The sequence below is a fragment of the Podarcis raffonei genome, chromosome 6, assembly GCF_027172205.1.
Source record: "Podarcis raffonei isolate rPodRaf1 chromosome 6, rPodRaf1.pri, whole genome shotgun sequence".
NCBI lineage: Eukaryota > Metazoa > Chordata > Lepidosauria > Squamata > Lacertidae > Podarcis > Podarcis raffonei.
In genome coordinates this window covers 94,511,458-94,531,648 of record NC_070607.1, presented here as the reverse complement: position 1 = coordinate 94,531,648, position 20,191 = coordinate 94,511,458, and the positions used below count along the sequence as shown (strand labels likewise).

General features: G+C 46.5%; 1 protein-coding gene across 3 annotated transcripts; it reads left to right on the top strand.

Moving 5' to 3' along the window:
* The first annotated feature begins 2,838 nt into the window (after positions 1-2,838).
* On the top strand, positions 2,839-18,739 carry TNFRSF6B (TNF receptor superfamily member 6b). Of its 3 annotated transcripts, none has more exons than XM_053394600.1 (5): positions 2,839-2,980; positions 10,142-10,304; positions 11,813-12,188; positions 15,513-15,725; positions 16,910-18,739. In XM_053394600.1, the coding sequence occupies exons 2-5, from the start codon at positions 10,260-10,262 to the stop codon at positions 17,194-17,196; spliced, it is 921 nt and encodes a 306-aa protein (XP_053250575.1). In that variant the 5' UTR covers positions 2,839-2,980; positions 10,142-10,259; the 3' UTR covers positions 17,197-18,739. The 3 variants fall into 3 exon arrangements, with proteins under 3 accessions (XP_053250575.1, XP_053250574.1, XP_053250576.1); XM_053394599.1 differs by lacking the exon at positions 2,839-2,980 and adding an exon at positions 3,064-3,294; XM_053394601.1 differs by lacking the exon at positions 2,839-2,980 and adding an exon at positions 3,064-3,312.
* Positions 18,740-20,191: the final 1,452 nt, after the last annotated feature.

The following is a 20,191-nucleotide window of genomic DNA, read 5'->3' as shown; positions in this document are numbered from 1 at the left end:
TTATTTATACATTTAAGTCTAATTTAGTCCTAAGCCTGATTGGTTCTTTCAAGTGGTTACATATCTTTAATATTAGAATATTTATTCAAATAGTCTTTAAATTTCTTCCAATCTTCTTGGTAGTCCTGTTCTTTCTGGTCGCGGATTCTCCTGGTGAGATCAGCCAACTCCATAAATTCCATCATCTTCATCTGCCATTCTTCTACCGTTGGTAATTCTTGTGTTTTCCATTTTCTGGCTACTAAACTCCTAGCACCTCCTGGCTTCTTCCTGCCCTGCCTAGAGGAGGAAGGGGGCTGGGCTGAGCTGGCTGAACGCTATTTTAAGCAGCCCCTCTCTGGAGCCAGCCCTTTTGCACTGCTCATCTTCCTGCTACCGCCACCACCCTGGTGCTTCTGTGGGCCAGAGGGCAGAGCGGACGAGCTCGCTCTGCCTACCCACAAGACGCAGCAGCAGCGGCGGTGGTGGTAGTGGTGGCGGCAGCCCCTGGGGGGGGGGTAAGCGCAGCGGCTGGGGCTAGGGGGTGGGGAGGAGGACTACTTGCCCCCCTCGCATCTTCTTCCAGCTCCCCTCCCCCCATGCCGCCACAAGGTCTGAGGGACAGTGGACCGGCCCGCAGCTAAAAATTTTTGCCGACCCTGGCTTAGGGGCACAGCATCCTGATGTCTCATGACACACACTCACAAACTGTTGTTGTTGTTGTTTAGTCATTTAGTCGTGTCCGACTCTTTGTGACCCCCTGGACCAGAGCACACCAGACACTCCTGTCTTCTACTGCCTCCCGCAGTTTGGTCAAACTCATGCTGGTAGCTTCGAGAACACTGTCCCACCATCTCGTCCTCTGTCGTCCCCTTCTCCTTGTGCCCTCCATCTTTCCCAGCATCAGGGTCTTTTCCAGGGAGTCTTCTCTTCTCACACACAAGAACTATCCTGGATTAATCACCATACTGTCCAACATCTCAATACTCTTTCAGGAGAGACAGTTCACACATTTGGCTTGTAGTGGAGCAGCCCATACAAACCAAGCTTATGATACTTACTAATGGGAATTGACTGAGTAAAGCAAAATCTCTGCAAAGTGCTTTAGGTAAAGCTGAAGATGGATTTCAGCACGAGAGAATTGAGGGCATGCCTAATTTGATGTGGGCATATTTATTTATGCATATTTATTTGGGAATCTGTTCCACAGAGCACAGTTCTGAATGAACAGGTATAGCATTGACCTGCAACTCCTACGCCTGTTTATTGACATATATGCAGGTTGTTATCCTGACCCTTTGAATTAGAGACACTGCCACGGATTAAATCCTAGTACAGTGGTACCTCAGTTTAAGAACAACCCTGTTTACAAGCGATTTGATTTACAAACTCTGCAAAACTGGAAGTAGTGTCTAAGAACGGAATCCAAATGGTGGAAGGGCACCGCCTGCGGCAGGCCTCATTAGGGAAAGCGCGCCTCGGTTTAAGAATGGTTTTAGTTTAAGAACAGACTTCCAGAATGCATTAAGTTCGTAAACTGAGGTACCACTGTACTTTGTTCTATCTAGCATGAAACTTATACTCCCTCTTGTGGCTCTTTAGACAGCAAGAAACTGTTGTGGGTTGGAGCCAATTTTACCAGAAAGGAGTTCAGTGTTTAATAAGCAGCCTGGCTCCAGGGGGAGTTGTTTTCTCAAGATCTCTACACAGTGCACTCAAAGGATTCAGACATTGTCATCACAGTACATATGGTGATTCCACGACTTTCACAGACCATCTAAAAATTGCTGAGGGTTTTGGCAGATCACTTAATAGTTTTTGTGCCTGCCGTAGCAATCATAAACTGCTGTGCTAGATGCTGCATGATTGTTAATTGCGTTTTTATTGCTTTTAGAAATTTATTATGTTGTATTCTTTTGCATTCAACAGAATTCAAATTGGAAACACAATAAAAACACAATGTAAGAAATAAAAGCCACAATTTAAATGCAACATTGATATTTAATGTGACAGATGCACCGCCTCTCGTCTTCAGTCAAGTATCCACTTAAACAAAGTATTGGTGGTCCATATACCAGTCTGGGAATCCCTGCCTTTGGTAAAAATCACTCTTTCAAAAGGCTTCAGTATTTCTTCTTATTAAAAGGAAATTGATATCTTCCTATCCACCCTCCCCACCAACCCACCTACCGTGAATCATAACTGTGGTTAGTAGCACTTAAGAACCTAGCCTCATGAAATCAACCCCGTTGGTCCATCCAGGTCAGTACTGCCTACAGTGATTGACAGCATCACTCCAGGGTTTCAGCCAGGTGATATTCTCCGCTCCACCTGGAGGCGCTGGCAATAGAACCCAGGAACTTCTCAATGCAAGCTAGATGCTATACCACCCAGCTACAACCTTACGTTAGCACTTGCTGCCTCCCTGGGATTTATTATTTTTAAGGTGCCTGAACAAAAGTTCAAAAATGCCTGCACACATGCCAGAATCGAGGCGGGGAGCAGAGAACCGGCGATTTAGGGAAGGGAGAATAAGCTCCATCCAGATGAATTTTGCGGACAGAGAGTGGCACCAGAGCCACGCAGATCCATGGCTGAAGAAACCGCAGAATGGGACCTGAACACACACGACCCTCATGGGGCTGGGGTCGTCAACTGCCCCTTGGGCGATCGATCACCCAATTGCCGCTGTTTCGAGCGGGTGGCTGCGCTTCGGATCCTCGAACCGAATCACAGCTGTCGACGTTTCCCTTTTTAAAAGGGAAATCCCCTTATTCCGAATAGGATTCCTCGCAAGGAAAGGTCGACAGCTATGAACCGAACCCCCCCTTTGTCCTCATCGCTTTTCCAGGAAGCGCGCAAATTTGGAAACGCGTTTGGTTTTGGGATTTCCCTTGGGGTGGAGCCACCTGGAAAGAAGCGGCGGAGAGCCACCATATAAGCGGCGGGGAGCAAAGGCCGCGCCAAGGCGAGCCCACCAACGAAACCGCAACGAGCCGAGGTAAAGGGCAGGCAGGGGCGGAGCGCGGCGCCGCCTAAGTCGGCTCCGGCGGCGGAAGAGGCGCGCGTGGCTCGGCAGAGTCTGCCAGCCCGCGTGCGCCTCGCCGTGCGCCTTTACGCGCGGTGGCGAAACGTTTCTGGCATTGCCACGAATAGAAAGCCGTGTGCGCGCGGAGATGCGCCTTGCGAGGGAACGCGTGGTGATGATTTGTGTCTCAGGTAGGGTCATCTGCGCTGCTTTCCTAGCGGAGATGACCCTTTCCTGAGGGTTCGCGTGGTCGCGCCGGCTGCATGTGGGTCCGTGTCTGGTGCGAGGTATGTGTGCAGATACAGGTATGGACATGATGCTGGGGCGGACTTTAGTAATACTGCGCCCTGAGCGAGGACAAAGTTCGGCGCCGCCCCTGAATATTTATTATTTCCACATTTTGGTACAGTTGCTTTTTAATGGCTCTTCTCAGTAGGTACCCTTATAGTTGGTTATCATCACCATCACCAGGTCTTCTCTGCGGTGGCGCCCTCCCATCAGATGTCAAGGTGATAAAGATCGACACAACCTTTAGAAGACATCTGAAGGCAGCCCTGTATCAGGAGGTTTTTAATGTTTGACGTTTTGTTATGTTTTTAGAGTGCTGGAAGCCACCCAGAGTGGCTGGGGGAACTCAGCCAGATGAGCAGGGCATAAATAATAAAATTATTATTATTATTAGCCTCTTCGGCATGGTGCCCTGTGCTGATGTGCATTCCGAGGGAACGTAGGGGTCGTCAGTGCTGTTTTCCTGGCAGAGATGACGATTTCCTGTGTGTTCATGTGCAACTGGTGCATGTGTGTCTATGTCTGGTGGGAGGTATGAGAAATGCATGTGTCTGTGCTGGTGTACATGTGATGCTGTCATAAGGACATGAAGTTTTTGTCAGGTGCTTGCGTGTGTGTTTGTGTGTACAGATGTGCCTATGAGGCTGTCGTTAAATGTTCATCAGGTGTACAAAAGAGACTGTTCTTTGTTGAGCAGAATTCTTCTGGTATATTATAGGGTTTATTTAAAGTGCTATAATACTGCAAATCCACATACATTCTAAAGCACATTCAACGCATGGTTTCCCCCAAAGAACTGTAGTTAAGGATGCTGGCATTGTAGCTCTGTAATGGGAAGTTGCAGTTTCCAGGATCCTTTGAGAGAAGTGCTTTAAATTTGTGTTGAATGCGTGCTGTGGATCTGCCCAAAGTGGCTGATTCGACCACTTCATCAAGTCTCTTTTTTGAAAGAATCCTGTCTTACGGATATACAGTAAATGGCTTTCCGTCTAAGCTACCTGCCCAAATTAATCATGTAACTTTATACATTTAAATTGGGGAGAATATAAGCTGGGGAGAAAAGCAGTGTGTGTGTGTGTGTGTGCATAGCAGTGTTAGAAATTCCCCAGGCACATTTTGCAACCATGTGGAGATGTCTTGATGCCAGATGGGCGACTGACATCTCCGTCTGGTTGGGCCCTCCAGCAGATAAGGAGAAGAGCTTGTTTATTGCATTCATATCTCAACTTTTTCTCCAAGGAGTACATAGTTCACCCCGTCCCACTCCGCAGTTAATCTTTACAATGACCCACAGTGAGCTTCACAACTGAGTGCAGATTTGAACCCTGATCTCCCAGGTCCTGGTCCGACACTGTAACCACTACACCACACTGGCTTCCTAGAGCACTTCTGCTGTGGGGCAGCTCTATAAATTAAGTATGGGGACATAAATGTGGGGAAAGCAAAATGTCACTTAGAGAAAGGATCTGAAATATTTTCCTTGAAGCTTGAATTTTTTTTCTTCTGGATTGTTTTATTTGATGTGTTAATGTGTTGTAAACTGCTTTGAGATTGTTTTCCTTTAAAATATAAAGTGGTATATTATTATTATTATTATTATTATTATTATTATTATTAATAATAATAATCCACTGCAAAAGGTGCCTTGGTATTCCATTGCGGCGACTATGTTCTTTTTGCTCAAAAGGAGTGAGGTTTCCTTCATTCTCTTAAGCCAGTCTTCCACATTATGCAACCCTGCACTGGTTTTATATCTCTTACTAACCCTGTGCTGGCTGGGGATGTTGGGAGTCATAACCCAAAATATCTGGAGGGTGTCTGAGATGACTTCAGCTGGGCTACTGTGGTTAATTCTTTTGGTCCTAGCAGAGATGTCTGGGATTCGCACAGAGTTTATTTAAGTAATAAACTTTTATTGGGTAAAGATTTATTCTTAATTGAAAAGATTTGTGTGGCTGGATGCTTCCCAGATCCTTGCGCTATTAGGATATGAGGTCTGTGTCTTGTTTCACATAAGCATAACTGTCAGAGGCTCAGGAGCAGAAGAGCAGGGGAGAGAGCAAATAGAGAGCGGAGGAGAGGAATCAGAGGGGAGCGTAGGGGAATATGACAGTGACCCGAGAGATTCCATGAGCTTCTCCAGCGAATCAGAAGATTCCCAGAAGGGGGCGCCTATGGTAAGGGCGAGGGGGGTCCCAGGGGGGACGCTCCATAAACAAGGGACCAGAGGGGACTCCCAAGGGAGCAGTGGAGGATCAGGACCAGTTCCCCCACCAGAGCACAGTGGGGGGGAAGAGTCACATGAGTCAGGACCAGCTTCTCCTCCAGCGGGGAGAGAAGATGAGTCAGGGGTAACCACGCCCCCATCGGGAAGTGGGGAAACGGAGGGAAGGCCAGGGCCAGCTAGCCTCCCCGAAAGAGGGAGCAGTGACACAAGTGCGACGGTCTAAGGTATAGACGTAGCGTTGCGCGCTGCGCGTCTGGAAATGAAACTGAACTTCAATAAAGACTTTTTTACTTGAGGAAGAAGCAGCGTTGGTCTTGTGTGAGCTGGGACCTTGGGCAGCGCTGACAATAACACACACTTTTCATATTATTTCTTGCTTGGCTTAGCATGTGTTTGGAGAAGGGCCGTGGCTGAGGGGGCAGAGCATGCCAGATCCTTGGGATCTCTAGGTAGGACATGGGAAGACTGCCTGGCGAAGAGCCTGGAGAGCCACTGGCAGTCAGTGTGGACATTATTGAGGGTGTTGAACTGCTCTTACTTTCAGAATGTTCTTCCTGAAGTTTATTTTTTTAAAAAAAAGATATTTATTGAGATTTTACAAAAACATAAGTTTACAAAATAGAAAAAGGTCATATAAAAAGAAAAAAATACAAAAAAAGAACATAGAAAAATACATAAAAAAGAAAAAAGAAGAGTAAAAATACAAAAGACAAATAACTAAAAAAGAATTAAAAACAAATCCGTTTTTTGTAACTTTAAACTCCTTAGCTTATTTCCTTGGCCTCCTCACACCTCCCCTTTTTGTATTCCCATTTAAATAATCAAATCAGCAAATCCTTACCCTCTTTCGTTTATCTTAACTCTGTATCTTAACATATTACAACTCTATATTTTCATCCATTATCAATTCATTTTTGCATATTCTTATTAACTTTGTTGCTAATGCCACTTATTTTCAATCCAACATCATTTTAACATTCATTAATTTTACAGTGTTTCTGAAGATAGTCTTTAAATTTCTTCCAGTCTTCTTCCACCAACTCTTCTCCCAGGTCTCAGATTCTGCCAGTCATTTCCGCCAATTCCATATAATCCGTCACCTTCATCTGCCACTCTTCCAGGGTGGGTAAATCTTGTGTCTTCCAATACCTTGCGATGAGTATTCTTGCTGCTGTTGTTGCATACATAAAGAAAGTTCTATCCTTCTTTGGCACCAATTGGCCGACTATGCCCAGAAGAAAGGCCTCTGGTTTCTTCAGGAAGGTATATTTAAATACCTTTTTCATTTCATTATAGATCATCTCCCAGAAAGCCTTAATCTTTGGGCAAGTCCACCAAAGGTGAAAGAATGTACCTTCATTTTCTTTGCATTTCCAACATTTATTATCGGGCAAATGATAGATTTTTGCAAGCTTGACTGGTGTCATGTATCACCTATAGATCATTTTCATAATATTCTCTCTTAAGGCATTACATGCCGTAAATTTCATACCGGTGGTCCACAACTGTTCCCAGTCAGCAAACATAATGTTATGACCAATATCTTGTGCCCATTTGATCATAGCAGATTTAACCGTTTCATCCTGCGTATTCCATTTTAACAGCAAGTTATACATTCTTGAAAGTATCTTAGTTTTGGGATCTAACAGTTCTGTTTCCAATTTTGATTTTTCCACCTGGAAGCCATTTTTTTATCCAAATTATAGGCCTCTCTTATTTGATAATAATGAAGCCAGTCTCGCACTTTATCTTTTAGTTTCTCAGTTCTTCCTGAAGTTTAATTGGAACCTCATTTCTTGTCATTTGAAGCCATTGGTTTGGGTCCCTTGATAGATAGATGGCTGGTTCCTATTTAACATTGTGTACGAGTCGTATGTCAGCTCCAGTCTCTTTGTGCGTCTTCTACTTAATGCACCTGTCTTCAAAGAAACCTCATTCTAAGATAAGACATTTGGCTATGATCCAAGGCTAGGTGGTGTAATCCATAGGTAGCAAGAAGTTACACGCTTCTTGCGGCAGGGGGATGTAGACTAGGGAGTTCAGAGGGAAATGAATTGAACTGGCCATGGACAGATTCACACCATAGATGGTTTGGATTGTGTGGAACTAGTTGATGGTTAAGGGACGCGGGTGGCACTGTGGGTAAAAGCCTCAGCGCCTAGGGCTTGCCGATCGCATGGTCGGCGGTTCGAATCCCCGCGGCGGGGTGCGCTCCCGTCGTTCGGTCCCAGCGCCTGCAGTTCGAAAGCACCCCCGGGTGCAAGTAGATAAATAGGGACCACTTACCGGCGGGAAGGTAAACGGCGTTCCGTGTGCTGCGCTGGCTCGCCAGTTGCAGCTCTGTCACACTGGCCACGTGACCCGGAAGTGTCTGTGGACAGCGCTGGCTCCCGGCCTCTAGAGTGAGATGAGCGCACAACCCTAGAGTCTGGCAAGACTGGCCCGTACGGGCAGGGGTACCTTTACCTTTACCTTAGTTGATGGTTGCTTGAAAGTCCCCAAAAAACCCAGCCATGCCATAATCCTGAAATGCCCAAATGTGTTGTCAGAAATAGCAGATAAACAGTTGTCTCGACAGCTTCTGTGTGCATGAGTTCATCTATTTAACAAATAGTGTAAGTGGGACTACAGCTGTTGTCAGGATAAGGGTGTCTGGTCCAATTAAAGACCCTCCTGGTAGTAGTGCCACCTCCCATTGCTCTTACCAGATACTGGGAACAAAATGCAAGCTCTCTGGGAAATCTCAGAGATTTGTGCATCTCTTAGCAAGGGTCTCTATGCCTGAGGCTTCTGTTAGAATTCCTGCTCCATGATTGCATTCATGGGATTTTTGTCTGTCACATGATGGTGTTTGTTTTGACTCCACAGAGTGGGAAGTGATGGGGACAGGATGTTTGTGTTACTGTGTTCCCTGAAGTGGGACTATTGTCCTTTGTTCTTTCTCTCTTTGCTGTCTGATGCTAGAGAGAGAGGGAGCCATGTTGCAGTGCTCTGTGTGTGTTTATATGTAAATAAAGGAGATTAGCCAAAATGCTGAGTTGCTGAGGTCTGTCACGCAAGTTGCGCAAACTCTGCGGATGCCTAAGTGTGCTGGTGTCGGTTGGCATCGGTTGCTGTGATGTTCGGGCAGAAGAAAGCTTTTGAAGCTCCCGAACGATCGAGGGAGGGAGGGAACATGCTAGCTGGGCATGTGTCTCTACCAGGGTCCTACTCGAGTGTAGGCTGAACTCCTGACAGCTTCATCAGCTAGCACAAAATGATAAAAACTTCTTCCCCAGCCTACTCAGTGGCCAAAAGTCTGGGCACTGGACTTAGAAATTGGACCTCCTTCTCAAGAACTTATGCCAGTGCTTTTAAAGCAACAAACTTTTATTTGGAATAAGAACATGGAGAGGATCCCAGGACCCAGTGGAATATAAACTGACTAACAGCATAAATCAACAGTTTAAGAGTATTGGGAGTACAGAATGTGAAAATAAAAAAGGACTATCTTATCCTTGCGAGATGCTCATGAGCCTGGACTACCCTGCTTTTCCAGCAAAAGCTGGTTCATGTGCCTTCAATGTAAAAAATAAAAAATAAATAAGGCTAAAGTGGAACAAGAGGGATAGGAGAAAAGAAGAGGGAGATGCTGGGAGCATGAGGTAGATGCTATCTTAGACCCTTATTCTCATACCAGAAAAGAAGAAGAAAAAAGATTAAAATAAATAAAATTAGATTCCGATTATTCTCGTCCTATTTCTCATTTCGTTATTCTACATGCAGCACCTTATTATTATTTTTGCTTTCCCAGTTCTTGTCAAGAGTACTTTATTATTTATCACCTTAGTTTTGCAAGAATCATTCAAGGTCTGCCAGGAGATTTTTTTGGTTACAGTAATTTTTCAAATAGTCTTTAAATATTCTCCATTCTTTATGTACCTTCTGCATTCTTCTACTTTTTTCTAATTGCAAAGCCTTTGATCAGATCCTCAAAACTAACCTTACGTAACGCATCTGCTTCTATGCTTCGTTGAGGTGAGGAACCCAGATTCCAGCCTGTCTTGTTGCATCATTGTTCTGTTGGGATTTTTAACATACTTCAACTGAGAAAACGAATGCTCTACTGAGCAATTTACATGCTGCCCCCTCCTTCCCCAGATGCCCTAAGCACGCACTTATTTTGCTTAATGGTTAATCCAGCCCTGACACTAATTACATTGTGGATGGATGGATGGATGGGATGCTGCTAGGCCTGAGATAAGGATAGTCAGGTTTCAATTTCCTTAAATGAGGGAGTAACATTCCCAGGGGCTCAGCTCACCCTCCCAGACCACACAACCCTCCAGGTACTCAATCAGCTCAACACAAGACATGGATACCATCTCTTCACATGATCCTCCACTTGTCTAATCCTGACACCTGTCTGTGGTTTTGAGGAAGGGTCAGGGCAGCTCTGAAAACTAGCCCCCTGTCCTGTATATTCCCCCCCCCCCAAAGGGAAACAGCCAATATTGGACAAATTAAGAAGGTTCATTCTACTCTCCAAAGAACAGAACATTCCGTCCCTCCGCATGCCTGCACATTGTGTTCTTTACGGTCTCTTTACACTCTGTTTCCTTTCACTTTTTCTTTCCCAGAACTACATCGTCTGCAAACACAAGAGAAGGGCGCTTTCCGTAAGCTGAGTCCGTGCTGCAGCAGACCCTACTTGATTCCAAGAGAGCGAGCAGGACTGTCAAGACCCTCGGAAGTAGTATGCAACTCTACAGCAAGCAGAACCCTTTCAGGACGCTCTCGGAGGTAGAGTTCCCAGCTCCCTTTTGCTTTCAGAGGTCTAGGTTTGCAAGCATAAATACGCTTGAACAGGGTAGAGTTGGAGGGTCCAACATGGGAGTTGTAGTCACCTGGAAGGCACCACATTGGCTACCCTTGGTGTAGAGCAGGGTTTGCCAAACGTGGGTCTCCAGCTGTTGTTGGACTACAACTCCCATCATCCCTCACCACTGGTCCTGCTAGCTAGGGATGATGGGAGTTGTAGTCCAACAACAGCCAGAGACCCAAGTTTGGGAAACCCTGGTGCAGAGAGAATGGAAGAAGTCTCTCTCTCTCTCTCTCATGACTCTATGGCTTGGCCAAGGGTAAGGGCATCAAGGCCTATTAGCCATGACAGCTAATGTTCAGAAGCAGCCTGCCTTTGACTGCTGGGGAGGGTGCAGGGGGTTGCGAAGTGCAAGGAAGGAGGGCTGTCTTCCTACTCGTCGTATGGACTTCTTGGAAGCAGTTGAACTGGGATGTTGCCAAGTCAAGCAGAGTTCGCATATGTTAAAGAGAAACAAGGAACACAGGAGGTGGCAGAGGGCAGGTGACTCAATATCCTAAGTGAGGGTTGCACGCATTGCTTTAGGGAAAGGCAGCCTGTTCCTAGTCTCAGGGCTGTTGTCTCTGCAGGGGAAGGAGGACTTGGAGCCTGCATCGGCTTTTTGGACACAGAGGATGAACAGTAGGAGAAGACTTTTGTGCTCATGCCATGCTTGTGGGCTTCCCAGAGGCATGTGGAAAAGAGGGTGGTGGACTGGCCTTCTTATGCTAATAATAATAATACCCCACCCATCTGGCTGGGTTTTCCTAGCCACTCTGGGCGGCTTCCAACAAAATATTAAAATACAGTAGTCTGTTAAACATTAAAAGCTTCCCTTTATAGGAACCTAAGAAGTGTGGGTGGCATTGTGGTCTAAACCACTGAGCCTAGGGCTTGCCGATCAGAAGGTCGGCGGTTCGAATCCCTGCGACGGGGTGAGCTCCCGTTGCTCGGTCCCTGCTCCTGCCAACCTAGCAGTTCGAAAGCACGTCAAAGTGCAAGTTGATAAATAGGTACCACTCTGGCGGGAAGGTAAACGGCGTTTCCGTGTGCTGCTCTGGTTCACCAGAAGCGGCTTAGTCATGCTGGTTACATGACCCGGAAAAACTGCGGACAAACGTCGGCTCCCTCGGCTTACAAAGCGAGATGAGCGCCGCAACCCCAGAGTCGTTCGCGACTGGACTTCACTGTCAGGAGTCCTTTACCTTTACCTTTTTTCAGAAGAGACTGGTGGGTCAGGCCAGTGGCCCATCTAATCCTGCATCCCATTCTCACAGTGGCCAACCAGATACTTGGGAGAAAACTCCTCAAGCAGGACCTGACCACGAGGATACTAGCAAAATGTTAGAAATCTCACCCAATGGCAGAAACCTTTGCCAAGGACAGTTACTGGGAAAGGAACCCGGTTGCTGCATCTAGCTCACTTGCGCTCTCTCCCTTTGCCTTCCAGTGGGTGGTGCTCTACGTCCTGCTCTTGGGCCCCCCATGTTCCGGCAGCTACCCCACCTACAGCAGGCGAGATCGCCGGACCAATGAGGTGTTTGTGTGCAAGCAGTGCCCGCCGGGGACGTACGTGGCTGAAGAGTGCACCAATGATAAGGACACCGTTTGCCAGCTGTGCCCCGCTCTCCACTACACGCAATACTGGAACTACCTCAAGAAGTGCCTGTACTGCAACGTCTTCTGCAACAGCCTGGAAGAAGAGGTGCGGCCGTGCAATGGCACACACAACCGGGCGTGCCAGTGCAAGGCGGGCTACCACTCGGATTTGGATTTCTGCATAAAGCACTCCAGCTGCCCCTTGGGAACTGGAGTTGCTCAGCTTGGTACGTATTGCAAGCGGCACCCTCACTCTTGATCCCTCGGTTTGGGCTGGCCATCCCTGGTAAATCACAGAGGTTAGAATCATAGAATTGTAGAGTTGGAAGGGGCTCACCAGGGTGATCTAGTCCAGGCATAGGCAAACTTGGCCCTCCAGACGTTTTTGGGACTACAATTCCCATCATCCCTGACTGCTGGTCCTGTTAGCTATGGAGGATGGGAGCTGTAGTCCAAAAACATCTGGAGGGCCAAGTTTGCCTATGCCTGATTTAGTTCAACCCCCTGCAATGCAGGAAACTCACCTAAAGCATCCCTGACAGATGGCCATCCAACCTCTGCTTAAAAGCATCCACTCAGGGACAGTCCACCTTCTGAGTGAGTCCATTCCGCTGTTGGAAGAACCCTTCTCATCAGAAAGTTCTTCCTGATGCTTAGTCGGAATCTCCTTTCTTGTCATTTGAGTCCATTGGTTAGAGTCCTACCCTCCGGATCAGTGGAAAACAAGCTTGCTCTCTCTTCCATGTGACAGACATCTCACATCCCTCTTCAGACATCTGAAGATGACTACCGTATCTCCTCTCAGTGTGCCCTTTTTCAGGCTAAACATACCCAGCTCCTTCAACTGTTCCTCTGTTTCCAGAGCCTTGATCATCCTGGTTGCCCGCTTCTGCACACATGCCAGCTTGTCAATACCTTTCATATACAGTGGTACCTCGGGTTACAGACGCTTCAGGTTACAGGCGCTTCAGGATACAGACTCCGCTAACCTAGAAATAGTACCTCGTGTTAAGAACTTTGCTTCAGGATGAGAACAGAAATTGCGTGGCGGCGGCAGTGGGAGGCCCCATTAGCTAAAGTGGTGCTTCAGGTTAAGAACAGTTTCAGGTTAAGAACGGTTTGATGTTATAACATTCTTAAACTTGTTGGCGTTGCCTTTTCCTTCAGGGTGCAGCTGTAGAACCACCTTTGCCAACCTGGTTGGCGCAGTCCGTCCTGTCACCCTCTAACGAGGCTCGTTTTGAGCCGTGGTGCCTAATGAATCGTAGGGCGATGCTGGGATTCCCCTCCTAGCATAAAGAGCACACTCTATTCTTGGCTTTTGAAACAGGATGGGAGAGAGTTGGGCAGTGGCTGGAAGCTGCAGGAGGCGAGAGGGCTCTTGTGGTCAGATCCTGCTTTTGGACTTCCCATAAGGGGCATCTGGTTGAGAACAAGATGCTGGACTAGATGGGCCATTGGCCTGATCCAGCAAGCTATTCTTGTGTTCTTACATGTGCTGCGATTACTCTGTAGGGAGGGAGAAATGTGAGTGTGCCCAAAGTCCCCTCTTCCAGCTGCTTTTGGTTTTGCAGGGCTGAGGCTGCGTTCCAAACAGGTTCTCATCCCAGGCAGAGCTCTCTGCATTCCTAACACCAAGTGCCCCTGGCCATGATCTAAGCGGTGTCTGAGGTCATGTCTGTCCCCGGATCACCAAGTGACTTGGCAGGAGACCAGCGCTGTTCCACTTTCTCTTTTCTTTCTTAGACAGGGGGATTCCCTGGCATCATATTTCAGTGAAGGCGAAAGTTGCATATCTTGGAACAGCAGCCTGGCTTTCATAAACGCAGGGCTGGGCTCAGCTTTCATGGACAGCTCATCTCCCCTCGTCCTTGGTTCTCACTGAAATAGCTTTGCAGGGAGAATTACCACTGATAAAATGTGACGCTCTGTACTCCATGAACAGTGGGGAATTCTGGCAAGGTTCTGCAAAATAGACAGTTGCCATCAGGGCTTTGCATGGGTTTGAAACCAGGTGTGTGCCCCCTGTTTAGGAACGCTTTTAATGTTTGATGCATTACTGTATTTTAATATTTTGTTGGAAGCCGCCCAGAGTGTCTGAGGAAGCCCAGCCAGATGGGGGGGGGGTATAAATAATAAATTATCATTATTATTATGGAGTTGCAGAAGCAAGCACACCGGCCAGAAATTCTCCCTGCAATGCAACATCAGTCTGGCAGCCCTGATTCAGTTGCCTTCCTCTAGCCAGTGCCTCTAGCAAACATCTATGTTTTGTGGAGTACAGTTCTGGTCATAGACCACATGGTTCAAGTCCTCTGTTCTGCCCAATGGGAGATGGTATCAAGTCACAAGTGTGGATGAGGCCTTTGTCTCTGCCTTGCACTGGGTGTGCTCAATGGGTGGACTCAGTTCAGAGAAGTTTTGTGGTTCAGTGGTGTTTTGCTGAGATTCATAGAATCATAGAATCATAGAATCATAGAATCATAGAATCATAGAGTTGGAAGAGACCACAAGGGCCATCGAGTCCAACCCCCTGCCAAGCAGGAAACACCACCAGAGCACTCCTGACATATGGTTGTCAAGCCTCTGCTTAAAGACCTCCAAAGAAGGAGACTCCACCACACTCCTTGGCAGCAAATTCCACTGTCAAACAGCTCTTACTGTCAGCTCTTACTGATTCTTTTCTATATGTTCTGTAATAAACTGGATTTTGGACTTTGAACAAGTTATATTATTCACATACTTTGTGGGAACCTATACCTGACTTAGAATTCTGCCTTTTACTGAATCAGGCTAGCGTAGTGGATTTTCTTCAATTAACCCCTCCAGTTGTGAAGTTTAAGACCACTTTTGTTTTGGTGGGAACAACTGCAGCCACTGGGGAACACACAAAAGTGAAGTCCATAAGTTACACGGGTTCACCTTAGATTTACGTGTAGAAATGGTGGGAGGAAATGAAACCTTGTGGGCCCACGTGTGTGGTTTGCTCTTCTTGCAGTCCACGGGACTCTCAAGAGTCTCCTCCAGCACCATAATTCAAAAGCATCAATTCTTCGGCAATCAGCCTTCTTTATGGTCCAGCTCTCACTTCCATACATCACTACTGGGAAAACCATAGCTTTAACTATATGGACCTTTGTTGGCAAGGTGATGTCTCTGCTTTTTAAGATGCTGTCTAGGTTTGTCATTGCTTTTCTCCCAAGAAGCAGGCGTCTTTTAATTTCGTGACTGCTGTCACCATCTGCAGTGATCATATTCTGCAAATAATAGATATACTGATAATATGCTATACTACACTGAAATGTTTAAATGTTTGATTGTCCTTGAATTTTCCCAATACACTTGCCATCCTCTCCTGCCACACCCTTAGAGAACCCCAGCACCAAGTGGTCCTACAAGACCCTCAGGAATTTTTTAAGTGCTACATGGCGGGGGGGTGGGGTAAGACATTTGGGAGCCGCTGTTCTTAGACAGTGCCCAGCTCCATTCGGAATTTGCATGCAGTGTTTGCTCACAGCTTCTTCTTCTTTTGCCATGGCTGTATCTTACAGGCAACCCGCAGGAGGACACTACATGTATCCCGTGTCCTCAGGGGACCTTTTCCGACTCTGTTTCCAGCACTGAGGTTTGCCAACCCCACCGGGACTGTTCTAAGCAAGGCCTGGCGGTCAGCGTCCCTGGGAACCAGTTCCATGACACCTTCTGCACTGCTTGCAAGATGAGCAAAGCCAACAGCACCAAGGACAAAGCAGATGAATTACTAGGTGAGAAGCTGCATGGGGGCACAGATACCCCCCCTGCCCATTTCAAATGGGCATCAAGCACTTGTGACTTACCTTCAGCAAAATCCTGGGCCCTGTAATTTAGGAGTTCTTTTGTGCCCTTTCCAGAACTCCCACTCTTGCCGGCTTATGGTCCACCCACCCCATGCTTTTAGAGCACTCTTATTCCACTTAAATAATCATTGAGAATCCTGGGAAGCGTAGTTTGCTAAGTGTGTTGAGAACTGTAGCTCTGTGAAGTCAGCGCCCTTAACGAACTGCAGTTCCCAGAATACTCCATGACTGCTGTAACGTATGGTGTGTGGCAGCCCTGTAGTTTCTGAGGACATAGAGCACATTGCAGCATAGCTGTCAACCTTCCCTTTTTTGCGGGAAATTCCCTTATTCCAGTGCCGTTTCCCACTGCTTCCCTGGATTGTTAGATATCCCACAGACTGTCCCCAGGACAGGTGAAGCTGCTGATCCCTTATTTCCGAGGCTGCTGATCCCTTATTTTCAAATCTGAAAGTTGACAGCTATGCATTGCAGTAGTCATGGCAAGTTTCATAGGCAACACTTTAAAGCTGGGTCAGAGAGCCTGGGAATTTCAAAAACATCACTCTAATGCTGGTCTGTTGAGTTGCCAGTGGATTCTATTTTCTGCCCTTGTAACCTACTCCACAAATCCCTTTTTGGATTGAAGCATGGCTTACCAGGTGCCTAAAAACAACATGTAGAAGTCTACTGAATAGTAAAAGGTAAAGGGACCCTTGACCATTAGGTCCAGTCGTGCCCGACTCTGGGGTTGCGGCGCTCATCTCGCTTTCTTGGCTGAGGGAGCTGGCGTACAGCTTCCGGGTCATGTGGCCAGCATGACTAAGCCGCTTCTGGCGAACCAGAGCAGCGCACGGAAACGCCATTTACCTTCCTGCCAGAGTGGTACCTATTTATCTACTTGCACTTTGACGTGCTTTCGAACTGCTAGGTTGGCAAGAGCTGGGACCAAGCAACGGGAGCTCACCCCATTGCGGGGATTCGAACCGCCGACCTTCTGATTGGCAACTCCTAGGCTCTGTGGTTTAGACCACAGCGCCACCCACCCACTGTAATATGAGCCTGGCACTAGAGGCCTTATTCACACCACCTAATACCGAGACCTGTTTCGTTCCCCGCCCTGCCTTCTCCAGGAATCGGGAGTGATTGTCAAGACGCCATAATAGACTTTGTGCCTTACCAAGTCGGGTCGCAGAGACGGCTGGAGAGACTGCTTCACAGAATCAACGGAAGTGCACCTGCCGCAGGTTGTGATGAGAAGAGCCCATTAGTGCTCCAGGTGGAACTCCATGGCTTCCTCATCCAGCTCAAGGACACTCTGGGGAAACAGGTCGTGGTGCAGAAGCTCTGGAAAGCCCTGGATCACATGAAATTGCAGAATATACAAAAGAAGATCCAAAAGCATTTCTTGAGCTCATGAGATTGGACGTGGGTTCAAGTTATAAAAAGGATATGCACAAGCGCCTCTGAGAAAAATAACCAGTACCATCTTGGTCTGCGACTGGGACTTTATCTAAGAGGACATTGTCTTCCCTTGGGCTTTGTTTATTAAAAAAAATTCCCCTCTTTGAAAAGAAGCAAAAATTAATGGACACAATTTTTAACGAGTCTGATTTTCCCTCAAGCAGGGAAAATGTATTCCTGCAATGTATTCCCTGATGAAATTGTGCACCCTGGGGGTCCTGAACTTCCAAGGAATTGGTTTTTTTAAAAGCATTTAACTCAGTATTAGGGTGTTTTTTTAAAAATGTGCTACTTATTCTCCCCTGCCACCCAAACAGAACACGCAAAACGAGCATAAATATATCAATAATAACTGATTTATCCTTTCCACAGTCCTATCACTGCAGCCCATTTGTTCCAGGGGAAGAGATGGTTTATGTTGGATTGGTTACACTTGCATATTGTTTTTTTATATTTTAATTTATCTTGCCATTCATAACTCTGGTTTTCTTAGTTGTTAGCGTTTTTATACTGCCCAACAAAAAAAGAGGTTGGTGACCAGGCAGGATTATCAAGAGGCTAAATCTGTTTGGAAGGCCAGTGCGTGCATTTAAGTTTCTAAAATATATAAGCCTAATATTGCCAGATATATCAACCGCATGTTCCACATGAATGAAACATGGGGAAGGGAGAAACAAGGAACAGTCTGTGCAGACAAACTTTCACCAGTCAAAATTAGTTGAAAGTGTTACCCTGGCATGGAGCCCAGGAATTGTTCCCACCCGGGGTAAGAGCCCAAAGTGCTGGAATCTGGTTCTTCAAACAACAGCTGAGATTCTCAGGAAGTTCAACATGACCTCGGGATGAGAGTAGATCCAACATATTCTAAAATCCAGCATCATTTTCCAAAGCTTTATTCCATTTGCTGGAAACCAGAGGCGGGGAGAGGGCTCTTGTGTTCGAATCCTGCGTGTGGATCTGGGGTGGGCGCACTGTGAGAGTAGAATGTTGGACTAGATGGGAAACGGATCCAGCAGATCCTCTTCTTAATATTCTTAACACCGTAATTTTAACCTTTTTTAATAAAAGAAATCCATTGTAATTTCATTTCAAGTGGTCGAAAAGGCTCTGGAGGCCTGGGTCCAGATTGACAGCCAGTGTGGCCTAGCGGTTAGAGTGCCAGACTAAGATCTGGGTTCGAATCCCCACTCTGCCATTAAGCTCACTGAGTGACCTTCGACCAGTCCCTGTCTCCCCGCCTAACCTACTTCACAGGGTTGTCGTGAAGATAAGAAGGGAAGGCGAGAACCATGTACGCCACCCTGAGCTCCTTGGTATATAAAGGTGATGAATGCATGAATGGATTGTGGAGGTAAGGACCCCCTTAAATGGTCCTGGGTTGGTGCTTCCAGGTCCAGCCTGCCCCAGGTAGTGGCTCTTGGATCTGAATGCTTGCCGTGTCACACCAATCTGTTAGCTGTAAGCAATAAAAATTGTGGGCATTTTTATCCCATCTCTCATGTGGTTCGATTCTTGCTTTTCTGCTCTGCTCCACTGCGGAGCCTCAGTGGATTAAACATGACCGGCAAAAGTACCATATTGAGCCAAGCGCTTTGCAAAAGTAGAATGGTGATTTCCATGTGGCATTGTTTGGAATTTACTGCAAGAATGCCTCTCTGGTTGTGGAAATTCTAAGGTTTTCTTAGCACATGGGTTGGTAAGGCAAGTTAAGAGAAGGAAACAGGAACTTCCCTTGAGAGTAAAGTTTGCTGTCTTGGATAATAATTACAGTATTATTGATTTATTAATTCCTCCTAGATAAAGGTCTCAACACAATGTATGACAGAGACAATTCAAAACATAAAAGGGCTAATACATTTAAAACAAAACTAAAATCCTAAGAAGTGGACACTCGTCACAATGACCCACTTTACCAGCTGGGAAAGCCCCTTGGAGCAAAAATCCTCCTGTCGTTTCTGGAAAATGCAGATAGTGGACTCCTGTCGTATCCCAGCATAACAAGGGCAGCCACACAAATGTAATCTCCATTGTTTATAAACCACAGGACACAAAATGAATTGTGTGCATTTCCTCCTTTTGACTGGTGCTGGAGATTCCAGATAGAATGGAATCTCAGATTGTTAAAAGTCTCGGTGAGTTAAAAGATTGGCGTTCTTGCTGGTCCCAGAGCTTGTAGTGCCCCAGATTCCTCCCTCAGATGGGACAGAATTTCAAAGTCTTTGTGTTTTCTTTGCTGGACAGAAATAGCAGCAGGAAAGCAGGTTGGGAGGAGGGCGTCTTCTCCTCTTTTGCAGCAGCATAGCAAGCAAGCATAAGAATTGTTAGAAAAGACCAAGAAAAATAAAAATGCATCCTGTGGATTAAAAAAACCGAAATAAAATTTTACTGTGTCCATGCTTATACTAAGACTGCAAAAAGGAGTGCAAGACAAGAAGGATTGCAAACCTGTGGGCAAAGACAGAATAGCAAATCTGGAGCAAGCATTGGCAGTTGTCCCTTTGCAAAACTTTGCAAAAAATATCCTAGAGATTGACAGCCGCCTACCACAGTGTTTTTGACTTCCTGCTGGTGCCTCAGGTGGTGAAGTGGCAGGATGGGTAGTGGCTTTCCAAGCTTTACCTGGGGGTATTGTCGACTTTCTGCATGCTCAGTAGAGGTACACACACACACACACACACACACACACACACACACTTTCCTGACTCCACCTCTTTGAAAATTCACCATGGATTTCTGAGACTCAGCCAGGGCTTATGCGCCATTGGCATTGGAAGCCTTCCTGCACCAGCACCTTTGGCTGAGAGATGATGTCTCCCAAGGTCAAACCTGATGGCTATTGATGCCTTTGCATCTAACTAGCAGGTTTGTTTACGTGCAGGTTGGATCAGCTACGGAGAAGGTGGGGACGGATTGTTAAGAAGATCAGACCAGGCATAGAGAGGGGATTTGAT

What these genes read in the sequence shown, in the direction of transcription:
- TNFRSF6B (XM_053394600.1), top strand. Translation starts at nt 10,260, where the DNA reads ATGCAACTCTACAGCAAGCAGAACCCTTTCAGGACGCTCTCGGAG. An exon ending in CTTTCAGGACGCTCTCGGAG is followed by an intron (nt 10,305 to 11,812) that starts GTAGAGTTCCCA and finishes TTTGCCTTCCAG; the next exon opens with TGGGTGGTGCTCTACGTCCT. An exon ending in AACTGGAGTTGCTCAGCTTG is followed by an intron (nt 12,189 to 15,512) that starts GTACGTATTGCA and finishes TGTATCTTACAG; the next exon opens with GCAACCCGCAGGAGGACACT.